The sequence below is a fragment of the Entelurus aequoreus genome, linkage group LG05, assembly GCF_033978785.1.
Source record: "Entelurus aequoreus isolate RoL-2023_Sb linkage group LG05, RoL_Eaeq_v1.1, whole genome shotgun sequence".
Taxonomy (NCBI): Eukaryota; Metazoa; Chordata; class Actinopteri; order Syngnathiformes; family Syngnathidae; genus Entelurus; species Entelurus aequoreus.
Window position 1 is genome coordinate 8,831,250 of NC_084735.1, and position 21,110 is coordinate 8,852,359.

The following is a 21,110-nucleotide window of genomic DNA, read 5'->3' on the forward strand; positions in this document are numbered from 1 at the left end:
GGCCACTAATACACCCCCATACCATCACACATGCTGCCTTTTACACTTTGCACCCTAGAACAATCCGGATGGTTCTTATCCTCTTTGGTCCGGAGGACACGACGTCCACAGTTTCCAAAAAACAACTTGAAATGTGGACTCGTCAGACCACTTTTCCACTTTGCATCAGTCCATCTTAGATGAGCTCGGGGCCCAGCGAAGCCGGCGGCGTTTCTGGGTGTTGTTGATAAATGGCTTTGGCTTTGCGTAGTAGGGTTTTAACTCGCACTTACAGATGTAGCGACCGACTGTAGTTACTGACAGTGGTATTCTGAAGTGTTCCTGAGCCCATGTGGTGATATCCTTTACACACTGATGTGGCTTTTCGATGCAGTACCGCCTGAGGGATCCAAGGTGTGTAATATCATGGCTTACGTGCAGTGATTTCTCCAGATTCTCTGAACCTTTTGATGATATCACGGAGCGTAGATGGTGAAGTCCCTAAATTCCTTGCAATAGCTGGTTGAGAAATGTTGTCCTTAAACAATTTGCTCAGGCATTTGTTGACAAAGTGGTGACCCTCGACCCCGTCCTTGTTTGTGAACGACCCAATCATGGCACCCACCTGTTCCCAATCAGCCCGTTCACCTGTGGGATGTTCCAAATAAGTCTTTGACGAGCATGCCTCAACTTTCTCCGTCTTTTTTGCCACTCGTGCCAGCTTTTTGGAAACACGTCGCAGGCATCAAATTGCAAATGAGCTAAAATTTGCGGTAAATACCAAAGTTTCTCAGTGTGGACATGAAATATCTTGTCTTTGCAGTCTATTCAATTGAATATAAGTTGGAAAGGATTTGTTGTATTCTCTTTTTATTTACTAATAGTGTGTGCTAATAGAGTGTAAGTACAGAAGTGTGGCCCCCGGGCAGGGCAGCTAATAGAGTGTAAGTACAGAAGTGTGGCCCCCGGGCAGGGCAGCTAATAGAGTGTAAGTACAGAAGTGTGGCCCCCGGGCAGGGCAGCTAATAGAGTGTAAGTACAGAAGTGTGCAGGGCAGCTAATAGAGTGTAAGTACAGAAGTGTGGCCCCCGGGCAGGGCAGCTAATAGAGTGTAAGTACAGAAGTGTGGCCCCCGGGCAGGGCAGCTAATAGAGTGTAAGTACAGAAGTGTGGCCCCCGGGCAGGGCAGCTAATAGAGTGTAAGTACAGAAGTGTGCAGGGCAGCTAATAGAGTGTAAGTACAGAAGTGTGGCCCCCGGGCAGGGCAGCTAATAGAGTGTAAGTACAGAAGTGTGCAGGGCAGCTAATAGAGTGTAAGTACAGAAGTGTGGCCCCGGGCAGGGCAGCTAATAGAGTGTAAGTACAGAAGTGTGGCCCCCGGGCAGGGCAGCTAATAGAGTGTAAGTACAGAAGTGTGCAGGGCAGCTAATAGAGTGTAAGTACAGAAGTGTGGCCCCCGGGCAGGGCAGCTAATAGAGTGTAAGTACAGAAGTGTGCAGGGCAGCTAATAGAGTGTAAGTACAGAAGTGTGGCCCCCGGGCAGGGCAGCTAATAGAGTGTAAGTACAGAAGTGTGGCCCCGGGCAGGGCAGCTAATAGAGTGTAAGTACAGAAGTGTGCAGGGCAGCTAATAGAGTGTAAGTACAGAAGTGTGCAGGGCAGCTAATAGAGTGTAAGTACAGAAGTGTGGCCCCCAGGCAGGGCAGCTAATAGAGTGTAAGTACAGAAGTGTGGCCCCCGGGCAGGGCAGCTAATAGAGTGTAAGTACAGAAGTGTGGCCCCCGGGCAGGGCAGCTAATAGAGTGTAAGTACAGAAGTGTGCAGGGCAGCTAATAGAGTGTAAGTACAGAAGTGTGGCCCCGGGCAGGGCAGCTAATAGAGTGTAAGTACAGAAGTGTGGCCCCCGGGCAGGGCAGCTAATAGAGTGTAAGTACAGAAGTGTGGCCCCCGGGCAGGGCAGCTAATAGAGTGTAAGTACAGAAGTGTGGCAGCGGCGTGCTCGGTCTTGTCCCGCCAAAATGATCCAAGAGGAGAGCTGAAGAATGCGAGGATGGAAACAAGTTGGGTCCTGCTTCACGCGCTCATTTTGTTGCGCTAGCCAGCTGCCAATCAAAATAGAACAATCCTAAATATTGTTTTGTCATTCATTTGTATTCGGATCGCCTTCACATTGTTGGCTTGTGTTTGATCTCCATCCCGTACCACTCCTATTTCAAGAGCCAGTGACAAACGTCAGCCGTTGTGTGACGTCATAGGGAGAAGTGGCGTGGGTTAGGGCTCCCTCTGCCGGAGAACAGGCACCATGACCACCACCCATATACTGTCAGCCCCTTTTAGTCCGACCTAAAAAAGTATGCTTCTTTATAGTAATAATGAGATTATATTTATTGATATAAATTAATAATAATTGTTATTGATTACTATTAATATTATTAGCATTAATATAATAAATATAATTTTTTATGATTAATAGGATTTGTCATTAATAACATACTAGGTACTAATACTAATAATTACTATATAGTAGCAATAATTGTTATATATAATAATATAGTTGTTATATATTATATAATACCTATTTTTAGTACGCTATTTTATGTATAATAATAATATGATTATTATAATAACTAAATATATATTTATGTAATAATAATCATTAATGATTAGTATTAATATTATTTGCATTAATATAATTATTATTTTATTAATCATACGATTTGTCTTTAATAACATAATTACTACTAAAAATAATTATTATATAGTAGTAATAATTGGTATATATAATAATTAAATTATGTATTATAGATAGATAGTATGATTAGTATGCTAGTCTTATGTATAATAATATGATTAATAACATTAATGCAATATTAATAATAATAATATTTATATATTTAGTTATGTAATAATAATAATGATTACTGATTATTATTATTTGAATTAATGAATTATGTATAATAATAATATGATTATTATAATAACTAAATATATAGTTATGTAATAATAATCATTAATGATTAGTATTAATATTATTTGCATTAATATAATTATTATTTTATTAATCATACAACTTCTCATTAATAACATAATTACCACTAAAAATAATTATTATATAGTAGTAATAATTGGTATATATAATAATTAAATTATGTATTATAGATAGATAGTATGATTAGTATGCTAGTCTTATGTATAATAATATGATTAATAACATTAATGCAATATTAATAATAATAATATTTTTAAATTATTATAATAATATTTTTATATTTAATTATGTAATAATAATAATAATGATTACTGATTATTAGTATTAGTATTATTTGAATTAATTAATTAATTATGTATAATAATAATATGATTATTATAATAACTAAATATATAGTTATGTAATAATAATAATTAATGATTAGTATTAATATTATTTGCATTAATATCATTATTATTTTATTAATCATACAATTTGTCTTTAATAACATAATCACTACTAAAAATAATTATTATATAGTAGTAATAATTGGTATATTTAATAATTAAATTATGTATTATAGATAGATAGTATGATTAGTATGCTAGTCTTATGTATAATAATATGATTAATAACATTAATGCAATATTAATAATAATACTATTTATATATTTAGTTATGTAATAATAATAATGATGATTACTGATTATTATTATTTGAATTAATTAATTAATGATGTATAATAATAATATGATTATTATAATAACTAAATATATAGTTATGTAATAATAATAATTAATGATTAGTATTAATATTATTTGCATTAATATAATTATTATTTTATTAATCATACAATTTGTCATTAATAACATAATTACTACTAAAAATAATGATTATATAGTAGTAATAAATGGTATATATAATAATTAAATTGTTATGTATTATAGATAGTATGATTAGTATGCTGGTCTTATGTATAATAATATGATTAATAACATTAATGCAATATCAATAATAATAATATTTATATATTTGATTATGTAATAATAATAATGATTACTGATTATTATTATGATTATTATTATTTGAATTAATATAATATTTTTATGAATAAGATTTGTCATTGATATAATAAATACTACTACTAATAATTATTATATAGTAGTAATAATCGTTATATATAATAATATAATTGTTATATATAATATAATTGTTATATAGTATGCTGTTTTTATGTATAATATGATTAATAACATGAATGCAATATTAATAATTATTGTTATATAAATATGTAATAATAATAATGATTATTGATTATTAATATTAATTACATTGATATAATAAATATTATTTTATGACTAATATGATTTGTCATTAATAACATAATAAATACTTATGATTATTATATAGTAGTAATAATTGTTATATATAATAATACAATTGTTATATCCATCCATTTTCTACAGCTTGTCCCTTTTTTGGGGTCGCGGTGGGTGCTGGAGCCTATCTCATATCATATCATATTTATATTAGTATGCTATTTTTTATAATTGATAATACCTTTCATAACATTAATGCAATATTAATAATAATAATAATTATATATACATTTGATCATTATTATTATTCACATTAATATAATACATCTTATTTTTTATGAATAGTAAGATTTGTAATTAATAACAAAATAAATACCACCACTAATAATTATTATAAAGTAGTAATAATTGTTATATATAATTATATATTATATAATACTTATTATTAGAATGCTATTTTTTATTTATAATGATAATATGATTTATAACATTAATACAGTATTAATAATAATTTGTAATAATAATAATGATTAATTATTATTAATATTATTTGCATTAGTATAATAAATATAATTTTATGAATAATCAGATTTGTCATTAATAAAATAATAATTACTACTAATAATTATTAATATACAGTAGTAATAATTGTTGTATATATATAATAATATAATTGTTGTATATCATATAATACTAGTTAGTATGCTATTTTATTTATAATAATATGATAATAACAATAATACAATATTAATAATAATTTATATATATATATATATATAATTAAATTATTTATAGTTAATAATAGATACATTCGGGCAGCACGGTGGAACAGGGGTTAGTGCGTGTGCCTCACAACAAGAGGGTCTTGGGTTCGATCCCTGGGTCTTTGTGTGTGAGTTTGCATGTGACTGTGGGGGTTTTGGGGATAAGTTGATTGGCAACACTAACTGGTCCCTAGTGTGTGAAAGTGAGGGTTGTCTGTCTGTGACTGCAGCTGGGATAGGCTCCAGCACCCCGAGAGGGACAAGCAGTAGAAAATGCATGAACAGATAAAGTGGCGGTCCTCTAAGCGTCTGTGACATGTTCAGTCTGGCAACTTCCTGTTGCACTTTTTATCTGGCGTGGCGTTCGGGAGGCCTGGGAAAAAGGAGGACAGGAAATGATGACACTGTTGAGAATGAAGCCCACGTGTCTGAGACCAGGAACTTCTTCCACTAAACTCTGGACACCCACGTCACCTTTTGGTGCCTTGCTCGACGGCACGTGTCCCACCCATAGGAAATCATCTCTATTGGTGTCACAATAATCATGTAGTGGTGCCTGATTTGTGTTGTTTGTCATGTAGTTGTAGGTTGTTTGTCATGTAGTTGTGCCTGATTTGTGTTGTTTTTCATGTAGTTGTAGGTTGTTTGTCATGTAGTTGTAGGTTGTTTGTCATGTAGTTGTAGGTTGTTTGTCATGTAGTTGTAGGTTGTTTGTCATGTAGTTGTAGGTTGTTTGTCATGTAGTTGTAGGTTGTTTGTCATGTAGTTGTAGGTTGTTTGTCATGTAGTTGTAGGTTGTTTGTCATGTAGTTGGAGGTTGTTTGTCATGTAGTTGTAGGTTGTTTGTTATGTAGTTGTAGGTTGTTTTTCATATAGTTGTAGGTTGTTTTTGATGTAGTTGTAGGTTGTTTGTCATGTAGTTGTAGGTTGTTTTTCATGTAGTTGTAGGTTGTTTGTCATGTAGTTGTAGGTTGTTTGTCATGTAGTTGTAGGTTGTTTTTCATGTAGTTGTAGGTTGTTTGTCATGTAGTTGTAGGTTGTTTTTCATGTAGTTGTAGGTTGTTTGTCATGTAGTTGTAGGTTGTTTGTCATGTAGTTGTAGGTTGTTTTTCATGTAGTTGTAGGTTGTTTGTCATGTAGTTGTAGGTTGTTTGTCATGTAGTTGTAGGTTGTTTGTCATGTAGTTGTAGGTTGTTTGTCATGTAGTTGTAGGTTGTTTGTCATGTAGTTGGAGGTTGTTTGTCATGTAGTTGTAGGTTGTTTGTTATGTAGTTGTAGGTTGTTTTTCATATAGTTGTAGGTTGTTTTTGATGTAGTTGTAGGTTGTTTGTCATGTAGTTGTAGGTTGTTTTTCATGTAGTTGTAGGTTGTTTGTCATGTAGTTGTAGGTTGTTTGTCATGTAGTTGTAGGTTGTTTTTCATGTAGTTGTAGGTTGTTTGTCATGTAGTTGTAGGTTGTTTTTCATGTAGTTGTAGGTTGTTTGTCATGTAGTTGTAGGTTGTTTGTCATGTAGTTGTAGGTTGTTTGTCATGTAGTTGTAGGTTGTTTTTCATGTAGTTGTAGGTTGTTTGTCATGTAGTTGTAGGTTGTTTTTCATGTAGTTGTAGGTTGTTTGTCATGTAGTTATAGGTTGTTTTTGATGTAGTTGTAGGTTGTTTGTCATGTAGTTGTAGGTTGTTTGTCATGTAGTTGTAGGTTGTTTTTCATGTAGTTGTAGGTTGTTTTTCATGTAGTTGTAGGTTGTTCGTCATGTAGTTGTAGGTTGTTTGTCATGTAGTTGTAGGTTGTTTGTCATGTAGTTGTAGGTTGTTTGTCATGTAGTTGTAGGTTGTTTTTCATGTAGTTGTAGGTTGTTTGTCATGTAGTTGTAGGTTGTTTTTCATGTAGTTGTAGGTTGTTTTTCATGTAGTTGTAGGTTGTTTTTCATGTAGTTGTAGGTTGTTTTTCATGTAGTTGCAGGTTGTTTGTCATGTAGTTGTAGGTTGTTTGTCATGTAGTTGTAGGTTGTTTGTCATGTAGTTGTAGGTTGTTTGTCATGTAGTTGTAGGTTGTTTTTCATGTAGTTGTAGGTTGTTTTTCATGTAGTTGCAGGTTGTTTGTCATGTAGTTGTAGGTTGTTTGTCATGTAGTTGTAGGTTGTTTTTCATGTAGTTGTAGGTTGTTTTTCATGTAGTTGCAGGTTGTTTGTCATGTAGTTGTAGGTTGTTTTTATATAGTTGTAGGTTGTTTTTGTTGTCGTTTTGCATTGTTTTTGATGTAGTTTTAGATTGTTTTTGATGTAGTTGTAGACTGTTTTTGATTTTGTAGACTGTTTTTGACATAGTTTTAGGCTGTTTTTGATGTGGTTGTAGACTGTTTTTGATGTTGTAGACTGTTTTTGACATAGTTTTAGGCTGTTTTTGATGTGGTTGCAGACTGTTTTTGATGTAGTTGTAGATAATGTGTGGTGAAGTATTAGATTTTTTACATAGATTGTTTTTGATATAGTAGGTTGTTTTTTATGTAGGTGTTTTTGATGTAGTTGTAGATTGTTTTTGATGTAATTTTAGACTGTTTATGACATATTTGTAGACTGTTTTTAATGTAGTTGGACATTTCTTTTTGACGTAGTTGTAGACTGTTTTTGATGTAGTTGTAGACTGTTTTTGACGTAGTTGTAGACTGTTTTTGATGTAGTGGTAGACTGTTTTTTTTATGTAGTTTTAGATTGTTTTTGATATAGTTGTAGATTGTTTTGGATGTAGTTGTAGATTGTTTTTGATGTAGTTGTAGACTGTTTTTTTATGTAGTTTTAGATTGTTTTTGATATAGTTGTAGATTGTTTTGGATGTAGTTGTAGATTGTTTTTGACGTAGTTGTAGACTGTTTTTGACGTAGTTGTAGACTGTTTTTGATGTAGTGGTAGACTGTTTTTTTTATGTAGTTTTAGATTGTTTTTGATATAGTTGTAGGTTGTTTTGGATGTAGTTGTAGATTGTTTTTGATGTAGTTGTAGACTGTTTTTTGACGTAGTTGTAGATTGTTTTTGATGTAGTTTTAGGTTGTTTTTGACATAGTTGTAGATTTCTTTGGATGTAGCTGTAGGTTGTAATCCCTCCTGAGGTGGTGCACCATGTTCTCTTAACCTGCTGTCTGACAAAAAGATGGAAATGAAGTTCCTGGCAGGGACTGTGTGTGTGTGCGTGTGTGTGTGTGTGTGTGTGTGTGTGTGTGTGTGTGTGTGTGTGTGTGTGTGTGTGTGTGTGTGTGTGTGTGTGTGTTGGCACCCCACTTGTGTCAGGAATGACTTTTGTTGTGCACTTGTGAAGGCACACATTCACACATTCATGTTGTCATGCCAGCAGGTGTCGTGGATTAGTACCCCCGTGTGTGTGTGTGTGTGTGTGTGTGTGTGTGTGTGTGTGTGTGTGTGTGTGTGACAGCAACATGTCGGCCTGCTAATTCATCGCTTGATTACATTCTGGGCCCAGGAACAAAACGCTGCTTTGTACACACACACACACACACACACACACACACACACACACACACACACACACACACACACACACACACACACACACACACACACACACACACACACACACACACACACACACACACGCATGCATATTTTTTTCATCAGATTTTGCTCTACATATTCTACATCATGTAGGCAAAATTACAACAACAAAAAAAGTGCAAAAGATATTGAAAATGAATAAATATAATTATTAAATGTATGAATGTAATTTTGACTTATATGATATAGTTATTAATTAAATGTGTTCTTTTTATTATATTTTATTTGTACATCATATTAGATAATTTTACATATTCCAGACAGTATTATTTATTAGTGAATTTTTATTAATTACTATTACTTATGATTGTCAATCATTTGTTTATTTATTGTATTTATTAGATAGTGAACCTCATGACGTGTCCAGTCTGAACATTTTACTACTTCTTTAGCAACTTGACCAGGGTTTTTATTTTTTGGATTGTTTTTGATGTAGTTGTCGACTGTTTTTGATGTAGTTGTCGACTGTTTTTGATATAGTTGTAGGTTGTTTTTGATGTAGTTGTAGGTTGTTTTTGATGTAGTTGTAGGTTGTTTTTGATGTAGTTGTAGGTTGTTTTTGATGTAGTTGTAGATTGTTTTTGATGTAGTTGTCGACTGTTTTTGATGTAGTTGTAGACTGTTTTTGATGTAGTTGTAGGTTGTTTTTGATGTAGTTGTAGGTTGTTTTTGATGTAGTTGTAGGTTGTTTTTGATGTAGTTGTAGACTGTTTTTGATGTAGTTGTCGACTTTTTTTGATGTAGTTGTAGGTTGTTTTTGATGTAGTTGTAGACTGTTTTTGATGTAGTTGTCGACTTTTTTTGATGTAGTTGTAGGTTGTTTTTGATGTAGTTGTAGGTTGTTTTTGATGTAGTTGTAGACTGTTTTTGATGTACTTGTAGGTTGTTTTTGATGTAGTTGTAGACTGTTTTTGATGTACTTGTAGGTTGTTTTTGATGTAGTTGTAGACTGTTTTTGATGTAGTTGTAGGTTGTTTTTGATGAAGTTGTAGACTGTTTTTGATGTACTTGTAGGTTGTTTTTGATGTAGTTGTAGACTGTTTTTGATGTAGTTGTAGACTGTTTTTGATGTAGTTGTCGACTTTTTTTAATGTAGTTGTAGACTGTTTTTGATGTAGTTGTCGACTGTTTTTGATGTAGTTGTCGACTGTTTTTGATGTAGTTGTAGGTTGTTTTTGATGTAGTTGTAGGTTGTTTTTGATGTAGTTGTAGACTTTTTTTGATGTAGTTGTAGGTTGTTTTTGATGTAGTTGTAGACTTTTTTTGATGTAGTTGTAGGTTGTTTTTGATGTACTTGTAGGTTGTTTTTGATGTAGTTGTAGACTGTTTTTGATGTACTTGTAGGTTGTTTTTGATGTAGTTGTAGACTGTTTTTGATGTACTTGTAGGTTGTTTTTGATGTAGTTGTAGACTGTTTTTGATGTAGTTGTAGGTTGTTTTTGATGAAGTTGTAGACTGTTTTTGATGTACTTGTAGGTTGTTTTTGATGTAGTTGTAGACTGTTTTTGATGTAGTTGTAGACTGTTTTTGATGTAGTTGTCGACTTTTTTTAATGTAGTTGTAGACTGTTTTTGATGTAGTTGTCGACTGTTTTTGATGTAGTTGTCGACTGTTTTTGATGTAGTTGTAGGTTGTTTTTGATGTAGTTGTAGGTTGTTTTTGATGTAGTTGTAGACTTTTTTTGATGTAGTTGTAGGTTGTTTTTGATGTAGTTGTAGACTTTTTTTGATGTAGTTGTAGGTTGTTTTTGATGTACTTGTAGGTTGTTTTTGATGTAGTTGTAGACTGTTTTTGATGTACTTGTAGGTTGTTTTTGATGTAGTTGTAGACTGTTTTTGATGTACTTGTAGGTTGTTTTTGATGAAGTTGTAGACTGTTTTTGATGTAGTTGTAGGTTGTTTTTGATGTAGTTGTAGACTGTTTTTGATGTAGTTGTAGACTGTTTTTGATGTACTTGTAGGTTGTTTTTGATGAAGTTGTAGACTGTTTTTGATGTACTTGTAGGTTGTTTTTGATGTAGTTGTAGACTGTTTTTGATGTAGTTGTAGACTGTTTTTGATGTAGTTGTCGACTTTTTTTAATGTAGTTGTAGACTGTTTTTGATGTAGTTGTCGACTGTTTTTGATGTAGTTGTCGACTGTTTTTGATGTAGTTGTAGGTTGTTTTTGATGTAGTTGTAGGTTGTTTTTGATGTAGTTGTAGACTGTTTTTGATGTAGTTGTCGACTGTTTTTGATGTAGTTGTAGACTGTTTTTGATGTACTTGTAGGTTGTTTTTGATGTAGTTGTCGACTTTTTTTGATGTAGTTGTAGACTGTTTTTGATGTAGTTGTCGACTGTTTTTGATGTAGTTGTCGACTTTTTTTGATGTAGTTGTAGACTGTTTTTGATGTAGTTGTAGGTTGTTTTTGATGTAGTTGTAGGTTGTTTTTGATGAAGTTGTAGACTGTTTTTTAATGTAGTTGTAGGTTGTTTTTGATGTAGTTGTAGACTGTTTTTGATGTAGTTGTAGGTTGTTTTTGATGTAGTTGTAGACTGTTTTTGATGTTGTTGTAGACTGTTTTTGATGTAGTTGTAGACTGTTTTTGATGTAGTTGTAGCTTGTTTTTGATGTAGTTGTGGACTGTTTTCGATGTTGTTGTAGATTGTTTTGGTGTAGTTGCAGCTTGTTTTGTGATGTAGTTGGAGACTGTTTTTGATGTAGTTGTAGCTTGTTTTTGATGTAGTTGTAGATTGTTTTTGATGTAGTTGTTTATTGTTTTTGATGTAGTTGTAGACTGTTTTTGATGTAGTTGTGAATTGTTTTTGATGTAGTTGTTGATTGTTTTGGATGTAGTTGTAGACTGTTTTGGATGTAGTTGTAGATTGTTTTTTTATGTAGATGTAGGTTGTTTCTGATGTAGTTGTAGACTGTTTTTGATGTAGTTGTGAATTTTTTTTTATGTAGTTGTAGTCAGTTTTTGATGTAGTTGTAGATTGTTTTGGATGTAGTTGTAGACTGTTTTGGATGTAGTTGTTGATTGTTTTGGATGTAGTTGTAGATTGTTTTTGATGTAGATGTAGGTTGTTTCTGATGTAGTTGTAGACTGTTTTTGATGTAGATATTAGTTACTATTGCTTATGATTGTAAATAATTTGTTTATTTATTGTATTTATTAGATAGTGAACCTCATGATGTGTCCAGTCTGAACATTTTAACTACTTCTTTAGCAACTTGACCAGGGTATTTTTGGGGGATTGTTTTTGATGTAGTTGTAGACTGTTTTGATGTAGTTATAGATTGTTTTGATGTAGTTGTTAGACTGTTTTTTATGTAGTTGTAAATTGTTTTTGATGTAGTTGTAGACTGTTTTTAATATAGTTGTACGTTGTTTGTGATGTAGTTTTAGACTGTTTTTCTACAACTACAGCAACAAAAAAAGAAACCCTGGTCAAGTTGCTAAAGAAGTAGTAAAATGTTCAGACTGGACACGTCATGAGGTTCACTATCTAATAAATACAATAAATATACAAATGATTGACAATCATAAGCAATGGTAACTAATAAAAATTCACTAATAAATAATATTGTCTGGGTTTTTTTTTGTTTGCTTTTTGTTTTTTTCTAATATGTTAGATGTTTTAAATGGCCTTTTGTGACCACAATACGACCTTTGACCCAGTTTAGCTGTGACCTGATGATGTCATTTGTGGTGGACTCCAAAATTATGTTTTAGACAGACAAAACTTCTTTAAAATCTTAAAAAGAAAAAAAAGAAGAAATCTAGAATACACAACTGCTATACAGTTTGGTGTGTGTGTGAGTGTGTGAGTGTGTGTGTGTGTGAGTGAGTGAGTGTGTGTGTGGGTGAGTGTGTGTGTGTTCCGACCAATGAAGAGAAGATAAGAGTCCAGCTGACCTCCAAGGCGGAGACAAGCTTGTGTGAAAGGAGTCATTTCCTGTGTGACGTCCATGTGGAGATGTAGTGTGGAGGAGGAGGAGGATGGAGGGAAGTGTGTGAGGATCCTGGGGAGGACTAGACAACCTCCTTACAACCTGAGAGTGGAGGTGTGACGGAGGAGGAGGAGGAGGCTGAAGACGGGACATCCATGAGCCATGAAGTCTTCAAGTAAGCTTCTTGACATTTTGTCCTCCATTAGAAGGTGTAGGCGTGATGGAGATGAGAGAGGAAGTGAGGAGATGTTAGAGTGATGTCTTGTCCTCCATTAGAAGGTGTAGGCGTGATGGAGATGTGAGGAGATGTTAGAGTGATGTCTTGTCCTCCTCCATGAAGACTTTTTTTCATAGATTTGTATTGTCCTTCATTCTGATTGGCTGCTTATTACAACAAATAATTCTGTTGCCGTGCAGAATTTACTCCCTTTATGGGACCTTTATTGCCTCTGATGATGACGTCATGCAACACAATGCTCATTTTGAAGGTGTTGTGACGGAAGGAATTTTTTTTTTTTTTTTTTTTTTTTTTTTTCATAAAGAAATACAATCATGTGTGCTTACGGACTGTATACCTGCAGACTGTATTGATCTATATTGATATATAATGTATATATTGTGTGTTTTATGTTGATTTAATTTAAAAAATGAAAAAATATTTATTTTTTTTATTTTTTTTATTTTTTTAAATTTCTTGTGTGGCCCGGTACCAATCGGTCCGCGGACCGGTACCGGGCCGCGGACCGATTGGTACCGGGCCGCGGACCGATTGGTACCGGGCCGCGCAAGAAAAAAAAAAAAAAAAAAAAAAAATGTATTAAAAAAAAATATATATTATTTTATTTTTTTATTTTTATTTTTATTTCTTGCGCGGCCCGGTACCAATCGGTCCGGTGGTTGGGGACCACTGCTTTACACAACTGCATCCCATGCTTTTTTTTTTTTTTTTTTTTTAATTTCTTGCGCGGACCGATTGGTACCGGGCCGCGCAAGAAATTAAAAAAAAATAAAAATGTAATTTAAAATTTTTTATTTTTTATTTATTTATTTTTTTTTTAAATTTCTTGTGCGGCCCGGTACTAATCGGTCCGCGGACCGATTGGTACCGGGCCACGCAAGAAATTAAAAAAAAAAAAAAAAATTATTAAAAAAAAAAAAATATTATTATTATTATTTTATTTTTTAAAAAATTTCTTGCGCGGCCCGGTACCAATCGGTCCGCGGACCGATTAGTACCGGGCCTCGCAAGAAATAAAAAAAAAACCCCAAAAAAAACCGGTGGTTGGGGACCACTGCTTTACACAACTGCATCCCATGCTTTTTTTTTTTTTTTAATTTCTTGCGCGGACCGGAAAAAAAGTAATTAAAAAAAAAAAATTTTTTATTTATTTATTTTTTTTTAAATTTCTTGCGCGGACCGATTGGTACCGGGCCGCGCAAGAAATTTAAAAAAAATAAAAATGTAATTTTAAAAAATAATTATTTTTTTAATTTTTTATTTTTTTTTAATTTCTTGCGCGGCCCGGTGGTTGGGGACCACTGCTTTACACCACTGCATCCCACGCTTTGCATTGGACTTGGTGATGTATGGCTTAGATGCGGCTGCTCGGCCATTGAAACCCATTCCGTGAAGCTCTCTGCGTACTGTACGTGGGCTAATTGGAAGGTCACGTGAAGTTTGGAGCTATGCGCTTCAGCATCCCTGTCAGTTTACGTGGCCTACCACTTGGATGCTGAGTTGCTGTTGTTCCCAAACTATTCACTTTTCTTATAATAAAGTGGACTTTGGAATATTTAGGAGCGAGGAAATTTCACGACTGGATTTGTCGCACAGGTGGCATCCTGTGACAGTTTCACGCAGGAAGTCACTGAGAGCGGCCCATTCTTTCACACATGTTTGTAGAAACAGTCTCCATGCCTAAGTGCTTGATTTGATACACCTGTGATTAGTGATTAGGACACCTGATTCTCATCATTTGGATGGGTGGTCAAATACTTTTGGCAATATAGTGTATGTATTATTTTACAAACCCCAGTACCCGCACTCTTTTACTATGAAGCCACGCTGTTGTAACACGTGGCTTGGCATCGTCTTGCTGAAATAAGCAGGGGCGTCCATGGTAACGTTGCTTGGATGGCAACATATGTTGCTCCAAAAGCTGTATGTACCTTTCAGCATTATTGGTGCCTTCACAGATGTGTAAGTTACCCATGTCTTGGCCACTAATACACCCCCATACCATCACACATGCTGCCTTTTACACTTTGCGCCTAGAACAATCCGGGTGGTTCTTTTCCTCTTTGGACGTCCACAGTTTCCAAAAACAATTTGAAATATGGACTCGTTAGACCACAGAACACTTTTCCACTTTGCATCAGTCCATCTTAGATGAGCTTGGGGCCCAGTGAAGCCGGCGGCGTTTCTGGGTGTTGTTGATAAATATCTTTGGCTTTGCATAGTAGAGTTTTAACTTGCACTTACAGATGTAGCGACCAACTGTAGTTACTGACAGTGGTTTTCTGAAGTGTTCCTGAGCCCAAGTGGTGATATCCTTTACACACTAATGTTGTTTTTTGATGCCTGAGGGATACAAGGTGCGTAATATCATGGCTTACGTGCAGTGATTTCTCCAGATTCTCTGAACCTTTTGATGATATCACGGAGCGTAGATGGTGAAATCCCTAAATTCCTTGCAATAGCTGGTTGAGAAATGTTGTCTTTAAACAATTTGCTCAGGCATTTGTTGACAAAGTGGTGACCCTCGCCCCGTCCCTGCTGATTGGTCGGTTGTTTGTTCACAAGTTAATCAACCCTCAACTGTTTTTGTTGTTGTTGTTTTTTGTTTTTTTGTTTACCTTTTTTGTCTCACCTAAAAAAAACTGTTGATCTGGCCTCAGAGTTGTCCTATTTCTCAGCACAACCTCACCAGTGTTGCAGTAAAAGTCATCCCCGGTTTGTTGCTGTTAATTGGTTCCGGCTCCCGACCGTAATAAATTAATTTCCGCAAAGCAGGAATTTTTATTATAATTTAAATCAAAATTTGTTTTATTTTTATTTTAATCTATACATTTGATTTATAATTCAAATATAATTTAATATTTAGATTAAAAAAGTAAGTAAATAAATAAAATAAAATAAAATAAAAATTAATACAATTAAAAAAAATGTCCACCAAATTTTTAAAAAATATTTTCTGTGGCAAGAGCATAAAATATAAATTATTTTTTTTACATTATTAGATAGTCACTTTTACAATAATCCACGCCGGCGGCGTTTCTGGGTGTTGTTGATAAATGGCTTTGGCTTTGCATAGTAGAGTTTTAGCTTGCACTTACAGATGTAGCGACCAACTGTAGTTACTGACAGTGGTTTTCTGAAGTGTTCCTGAGCCCAAGTGGTGATATCCTTTACACACTAACGTTGCTTTTTGATGCCCGAGGGATCCAAGGTGCGTAACATCATGGCTTACGTGCAGTGATTTCTCCAGATTCTCTGAACCCTTTGATGATATCACGGAGCGTAGATGGTGAAATCCCTAAATTCCTTGCAATAGCTGGTTGAGAAATGTTGTCTTTAAACAATTTGCTCAGGCATTTGTTGACAAAGTGGTGACCCTCGCCCCGTCCTTGTTTGTGAATTTCCTGGAAGCTGCTTTTATACCCAATCATGGCACCCACCTGTTCCCAATTAGCCTGTTCACTTGTGGGATGTTCCAAATAAGTCTTTGATGAGCATTATATGGAGCCCCTAAAGGGGCATGGGGGAATTTTTATTTTTTATAATTTAAAAAAATTTTTTTTTTAGACATGTATCTAGTTTCTCGTGCGCACGAGAAACTTTTTATAAAGTTATAAAAAGAAAAAAATATATATATATATATAATTTTAATTTTTTAAATTTTTTTTAAAAATAATTTTATAAAAAGTTTCTCGTTTCTCGTCTAAAAAAAAAAAAAAAATTATAAATTTTTTTTTTCCCCCATGTCCCTTTATGGGCTCCGTAGCATTCCTCAACTTTCTCAGTCTGTTTTGCCACTTGTGCCAGCTTTTTTGAAACATGTTGCAGGCATCAAATTCCAAATGAGCTAATATTTGCAAAAAATACCAAAGTTTTCCAGGGTGAACATGAAATATCTTGTCTTTGCAGTCTATTCAGTTGAATATAAGTTGGAAAGGATTTGTTGTATTCTCTTTTTATTTACCATTTACACAACGTGACGACTTCACTGCTTTTGTATTTTATATTTGATTTAATTGTGCACCTAATTAAGTGACCATATTTGTCTCTTAACATAATTTAATGCAATATTTATTCTAGAGATGTCCGATAATATCGGCCTGCCGATATTATCGGCCGATATATGCGTTAAAATGTAATATCGGAAATTATCGGTATCGTTTTTTTTATTATAGGTATCGTTTTTTTTTTTTTTGTTTTTTTAAAATTAAATCAACATAAAAAACACAAGATACACTTACAATTAGTGCACCAACCCAAAAAACCTCCCTCCCCCATTCACACAAAAGGGTTGTTTCTTTCTGTTATCAATATTCTGGTTCCTACATTATATATCAATATATATCAATACAGTCTGCAAGGGATACAGTCCGTAAGCACACATGATTGTGCGTGCTGCTGGTCCACTAATAATACTAACCTTTAACAGTTCATTTTACAAATTTTCATTAATTACTAGTTTCTATGTAACTGTTTTTATATTGTTATAAAAAGAAAAAAATATATATATATACATAATTTTAATTTTTTTAAATTTTTAAAAAAATAATTTTATAAAAAGTTTCTCGTTTCTCGTCTAAAAAAAAAAATAAAAAAAATAAAATAAAAAATTATAACATTTTTTTCCCCCCTATGTCCTTTTATGGGCTCCGTAGCATTCCTCAACTTTCTCAGTCTGTTTTGCCACTTGTGCCAGCTTTTTTGAAACATGTTGCAGGCATCAAATTCCAAATGAGCTAATATTTGCAAAAAATACCAAAGTTTTCCAGGGTGAACATGAAATATCTTGTCTTTGCAGTCTATTCAGTTGAATATAAGTTGGAAAGGATTTGTTGTATTTTCTTTTTATTTAGCATTTACACAACTTCACTGGTTTTGTATTTTATATTTGATTTAATTGTGCACCTAATTAAGTGACCATATTTGTCTGTTAACATAATTTAATGCAATATTTATTCTAGAGATGTCCGATAATATCGGCCTGCCGTTATTATCGGCCGATATATGCGTTAAAATATAATATCGGAAATTATCGGTATCGTTTTTTTTATTATAGGTATCGTTTTTTTTTTAATTTTTTTTTTAATTAAATCAACATAAAAAACACAAGATACACTTACAATTAGTGCACCAACCCAAAAAACCTCCCTCCCCCATTTACACTCATTCACTGCAAGGGATACAGTCCGTAAGCACACATGATTGTGCGTGCTGCTGCTCCACTAATAGTACTAACCTTTAACAGTTAATTTTACTCATTTTCATTCATTACTAGTTTCTATGTAACTGTTTTTATATTGTTGTACTTTCTTTTGTATTCAAGAAAATGTTTTTAATTTATTTATCTTATTTTACTAATTTTTTTAAAAAGTACCTTATCTTCACCATACCCGGTTGTCCAAATTAGGCATAATAATGTGTTAATTCCACGACTGCATATATCGGTTGATATCGGTATCGGTAATAAAAGAGTTGGACAATATCGGAATATCGGATATCGGCAAAAAGCCATTATCGGACATCCCTAATTTATTCAATGTATTCCTTTTAAACATTTACTATGACCTGTTTTCTTCATTTCCCCACCCAAACATGCAAATAATTGAATTCAGCAGACTTTTCTAGAACAAACGTGCTCGTTGGCGGCGCCATGGCGACTTTGTCAGCGCCAACGTGTGTTTAAAACGCCGCTCATAAACACTCACGTCGCACATGTTGATGGAAAAAAAATACGCGGTAAAAGCCGAGGGCAGTAAAGGGGCCTAATGGGCCGCGTCGCCATGGAGACGGCGCGGCGTTAGGCGGCGAGCGTGCTCCTCTCAGCCACACTTCCTGTCTTCCCACTCGCATCATTCCTGACAATTCCCAGAGCTCCAGCAAATTCCGCCCCCGGGCGCTAGGAATGCTGGGACGGCGTGTGGGTGGAGACTTTTTTTAACGCCGCCGCTTTTCCCGCCTTCTTGCAGAGCTCGAGGCCAAGGAGGCGTGTGATTGGCTGAGGGCGGCCGGGTTCCCTCAGTACGCGCAGCTCTACCAAGGTAACGTGCACCTCCTTTTTTTTATTTTTACCTCCTGACTTTCCCTGCGTCTCCTCCCCGTCTTCTGGCAGCACGCCGTCTATTTCCAGGACCCACTTCCTGTCCGGAAGGAGGAAGGGTCATGGGAAAGGCCTTGTTGTCTCTGCTGGAACGCTTACATCTTCTTCACGTTCATATCTCACATCTTCTTCACGTTCATATCTCACATCTTCTTCACGTTCATATCTCACATCTTCTTCACGTTCATATCTCACATCATCTTCACGTTCATATCTCACACCTTCTTCACGTTTATATCTCACACCTTCTTCACGTTCATATCTCACATCTTCTTCACGTTCATATCTCACATCTTCTTCACGTTCATATCTCACACCTTCTTCACGTTCATATCTCACATCTTCTTGACGTAATATCTCACATCTTCTTCACGTTCATATCTCACATCTTCTTCACGTTCATATCCCACATTTTCTTCACGTTCATATCTCACACCGTCTTCACGTTCATATCTTTCATCTTCTTCACGTTCATATCCTTCATCTTCTTCACGTTCATATCTCACATCTTCTTCACGTTCATATCTCACATCTTCTTCACGTTCATATCTCACATATTCTTCACGTTCATATCTCACACCGTCTTCATGTTCATATCTTTCATCTTCTTCACGTTCATATCTCACATCTTCTTCACGTTCTTATCCTTAGTCTTTTTCACGTTCATATCCTTCATCTTCTTCACGTTCATATCTCACATCTTCTTCACGTTCATATCCCACATCTTCTTCACGTTCATATCTCACACCGTCTTCATGTTCATATCTTTCATCTTCTTAACGTTCATATCCTTAATCTTCTTCACGTTCATATCCTTCATCTTCTTCACGTTCATATCCCACATCTTCTTCACGTTCATATCTCACACCGTCTTCATGTTCATATCTTTCATCTTCTTAACGTTCATATCTCACATCTTCTTCACGTTCTTATCCTTCATCTTCTTCACGTTCATATCTCACATCTTCTTCACGTTCTTATCCTTAATCTTCTTCACGTTCATATCCTTCATCTTCTTCACGTTCATACCTCACATCTTCTTCACGTTCATATCCTTCATCTTCTTCACGTTCATATCCCACATCTTCTTCACGTTCATATCTCACATCTTCTTCACGTTTATATCTCACATCTTCTTCACGTTTATATCTCACATCTTCTTCACGTTCTTATCCTTCATCTTCTTCACGTTCATATCTCACATCTTCTTCACGTTCATATCTCACATCTTCTTCACGTTCATATCTCACATCTTCTTCATGTTCATATCCTTCATCTTCTTCACGTTCATATCCTTCATCTTCTTCACGTTCATATCTCACATCTTCTTCACGCTCATATCTCACATCTTCTTCACGTTCATTTCTCACATCTTCTTCACATTCATATCTCACATCTTCTTCACGTTCATATCTCACATTTTCTTTACGTTCATATCTCACACCGTCTTCACGTTCATATCTTTCATCTTCTTCACGTTCATATCCTTCATCTTCTTCACGTTCATATCTCACATCTTCTTCACGTTCATATCCTTCATCTTCTTCACGTTCATATCTCACATCTTCTTCACGTTCATATCTCACACCGTCTTCATGTTCATATCTTTCATCTTGTTCACGTTCATATCTCACATCTTCTTCACGTTCTTATCCTTAATCTTTTTCACGTTCATATCCTTCATCTTCTTCACGTTCATATCTCACATCTTCTTCATGTTCATATCTTTCATCTTCTTAACGTTTATATCCTTAATCTTCTTCACGTTCATATCCCACATCTTCTTCACGTTCATATCCCACATCTTCTTCACGTTCATATCTCACACCTTCTTCACGTTCATATCTCACATCTTCTTCACGTTCATATCTCACATCTTCTTCACATTCATATCTCACATCTTCTTCACGTTCATATCTCACATTTTCTTTACGTTCATATCTCACACCGTCTTCACGTTCATATCTTTCATCTTCTTCACGTTCATATCCTTCATCTTCTTCACGTTCATATCTCACATCTTCTTCACGTTCATATCCTTCATCTTCTTCACGTTCATATCTCACATCTTCTTCACGTTCATATCTCACACCGTCTTCATGTTCATATCTTTCATCTTGTTCACGTTCATATCTCACATCTTCTTCACGTTCTTATCCTTAATCTTTTTCACGTTCATATCCTTCATCTTCTTCACGTTCATATCTCACATCTTCTTCATGTTCATATCTTTCATCTTCTTAACGTTTA

At 34.5% G+C, this 21,110-nt stretch overlaps 1 protein-coding gene across 5 annotated transcripts in view; it reads left to right on the forward strand.

Moving 5' to 3' along the window:
- Nucleotides 1–21,110, forward strand: part of LOC133650129 (stAR-related lipid transfer protein 13-like) — a 105,899-nt gene that overhangs the window by 53,438 nt on the left and 31,351 nt on the right. For 4 of the 5 annotated variants that reach the window (XM_062046975.1, XM_062046973.1, XM_062046972.1 and 1 more), the window contains one exon: nucleotides 18,730–18,801. Coding sequence is in view for 4 of the 5 variants with exons in the window: in XM_062046973.1 (XP_061902957.1) it covers nucleotides 18,730–18,801 (72 nt within the window). In the remaining variant the exon portion in view is untranslated. Of the gene's footprint in view, nucleotides 1–12,484; nucleotides 12,701–18,729; nucleotides 18,802–21,110 lie in introns of those variants that run through there. The other variant, XM_062046974.1, reaches the window with a different exon arrangement.